The following is a 2,724-nucleotide window of genomic DNA, read 5'->3' as shown; positions in this document are numbered from 1 at the left end:
TGTTGCAATTTTCCAACTTTCTGGTGTTAATTCTGCAGTCATTTTTTACAGTGTGGCCCACAGAATGAATTTATTAAGTGCAAAAATGACTCTGAAAACATTTATGGTCAAGGGTGTCATTCATTTTACCACATTTCAATCTCAAGTGGGTTGAACCAGTGAAATAATAGCAGAATACCCTATAAATAATGACAGCTCCAAATTCCAAACTAAAATTTTAACAATATTGCTTGTTACTGAATGTTTTGTGCATTTTTAGAGCCACTACGATCTATAATGCCCTATGTAAAAAAAAAAAAAAAAAAAAACATGACTAATTTGCACTAAATAATCTATACATAAACATATATTTTTAATAGATCGGATCTGTGTACACATCCACTCACTGTATAAAAACTCCAATTTGCACTCTACATATTACAATATAAATCCACTGTAAATCTCAACCCATTGTTGTTCTCGTCTCTAGTCAAATGTTTGTCTATATTAGGTTGATGTTATTAGGTATGATTGGGTTAATGTTGTTTTGGGTTCATGTAGAAATTGTACATCCTGAGCAAAGAAAAACCGAAGCCAAATGCCTTGTATGCGTTCACATCCTTGGCCAATAAAGCTGATTCTGATTCTCATAAGTTGTTAAAATTGCATATATTTTAAGAAATATCTTAAGAAATGTCAGGTTGTTCAGGTTGTTTACTTTTTTTGTGATAGGTTTGTTTATAAATGTAAACATCATAATTTTGCACTAAAACAAAGAGAAAAATTTGGAGTTCTCATTACTTATTGGCTATCATTTAACTGGACTGGCCCACTTGACATCAAATTTGGGTGCATGTGTCCCCGGAACTAAAATGAGTTTGACACCCCTGATTTACAGTCTTTTAATAAAGTCCATTTTAGAACACATGTTAATCAAAAAGCATCTCATTGATTCATCCATTGACTTGATCTGGAGTTTCATTTCTTGGTTTGTTGAATGTGATGTTGTTGAAAAGCATGTAACTGTCCACACACAGCAGCCCAGCTGACAATAAAGCAATAATCTGGAGGGAGACAGGAAATATCAGAACAGATGCAGCATTAAAACATATCACAGGGTGAGAATGAACTACACATACACAACTAGATCAAAATCAACACTTGGAAATTACATTTTGTTGTCCGAGATAGCTATATATATACATATTATATCATGTGACATATTATATACAAGTTCACCCACATGGCTGAGATTGTAATTATAGATTAAAGACATATTTCTCACCCCTCCAACCAAGGTGCCTGTTAGAGTGTATGTATTCACAGCAATCAGACTTAAGACAGCAAAGAAGACAGCTGCAAATATTGAATTGAAAACATCCTGGAAGAGAAGAGAAACAGTCTTAAATCCTAAATATAACATGTACAGTATTCTCAGTATGAGGTCCATAAAGTCTTCACCTACAATGAGAGGCCAAAAGAAGAAGGTGAACTTCTTGTTGAGTTTGAACAGGTACAGCAGCAGCAGAAGCAAAGTGATCAAACACTCCATGGCTGTAGCTGCTATGTATTGTGATCTGGATGCTGTAGTGAAGCACATTAATGCCACAAACAGGGTCACCTAAAGGGGAAAAAAACTCCATAATTATTAATGCAATGACAACACTGAAATGATAGAATTTTAGAAGAATTATTGTATATTGTTTACTTTAAAAAATGATAAAGTAATGAATTTCAACCAAACTTCCAGCAGAGAGCAGCACATCAGCAGATTGTATATCGCTGCACTGTTTTTCTGCTGTTTCCTGTTTAGCGTTTTAGTCTTTGCTCAGAAAGAGGAAATGTTCATACACTTTGTGACTGTGAGTTTTCACATCATATTTCTTACCATCCAATAAACAACCATCAGGAATCCATTTGCTCTTTTGCTGAGGTCTGTACAGTGCTTTGGCTATATTGGTTACTGACACCAACAAACTGGTTTAATACAGTAAGTTTGGCTCCTGCAGCTGTTCCCCTTTTTAATCTGTCAAGACACGGTAGTGTCTGAAATGTAATGCCGTTATTTCCTTAGAAAAGTTGTAAATATCAGTGATATGCTCTTACCATTTCTGCTACTTTCAGGATGCCTCTCTTGGATTTTAGAAAGGCCTTGTCCACATCCATAGTAGTTGTTTTACTGTGATCTTCTGACATGATGGTTAGATTTCAAATGCAGAGTGTTGCTCACTCTGTTTCCTGAATCAAGCAATTTCCTTTGAACTGAGGAAATGACTTAGAATATGTGTAATATTTTCATGCCTGCAGCTGCTTAGTGTTTTTATAATAAAGAATAAAACAAGATATAGATATGTACTTTTACATGATCTCCAGCTGACTAGTAACAATGGCTATTTTTCTCTTTGTCACATTTTTACTGCATAAACAAGTGAAGAAGAAAGCAGACTTTGCTAATACCCCCGCCCGATCACTCAACACTTTGCCACTCCTGCTCGCTGATACCCTGCCTACCCAGGGATTCATTTTGAATTTGAAATGAAAGACAAATGGAAAGTAGATTAGACCAAATAACTGTCCTCTTTGTGTAGCTTAGTCCAACAAAGACAAACATAATTCTGTCCAAGTCTTAACTTTCAATTTTCTGAAAAGTGTTTCAAAAATGTAAAAAAAAAAAAAAAAAAAAAAAAAAAAAAAAAAAAGCCAAAATTGAGAGAAAGACTTTTGTCAAATTTGAAAAGAATTGGG

General features: G+C 34.5%; 1 protein-coding gene across 1 annotated transcript; it reads right to left on the bottom strand.

Annotated features, from left to right (window-relative positions):
• Positions 1 to 2,382, bottom strand: cklf (chemokine like factor). Its single transcript, XM_030129623.1, has 4 exons — positions 2,086 to 2,382; positions 1,445 to 1,600; positions 1,265 to 1,360; positions 1 to 1,043 (listed from the first exon to the last, which is right to left on the bottom strand). The coding sequence occupies exons 1-4, from the start codon at positions 2,173 to 2,175 to the stop codon at positions 933 to 935; spliced, it is 453 nt and encodes a 150-aa protein (XP_029985483.1). The 5' UTR covers positions 2,176 to 2,382; the 3' UTR covers positions 1 to 932.
• Between the last annotated feature and the right edge of the window lie 342 nt (positions 2,383 to 2,724).

Source organism: Sphaeramia orbicularis, chromosome 3 (assembly GCF_902148855.1).
Source record: "Sphaeramia orbicularis chromosome 3, fSphaOr1.1, whole genome shotgun sequence".
Classification (NCBI taxonomy): Eukaryota; Metazoa; Chordata; class Actinopteri; order Kurtiformes; family Apogonidae; genus Sphaeramia; species Sphaeramia orbicularis.
This window is presented reverse-complemented; position numbering and strand designations above follow the sequence as displayed.

Excerpts from the sequence above, each read along its gene's own strand:
- cklf (XM_030129623.1), bottom strand. The coding sequence starts at position 2,175 with ATGTCAGAAGATCACAGTAAAACAACTACTATGGATGTGGACAAGGCC. Across the intron at positions 1,601-2,085 it reads TCCTGAAAGTAGCAGAAATG|GTGACCCTGTTTGTGGCATT; the intron begins GTAAGAGCATAT and ends TTTCCCCTTTAG. Across the intron at positions 1,361-1,444 it reads TCTTCTTTTGGCCTCTCATT|GATGTTTTCAATTCAATATT; the intron begins GTAGGTGAAGAC and ends CTTCTCTTCCAG.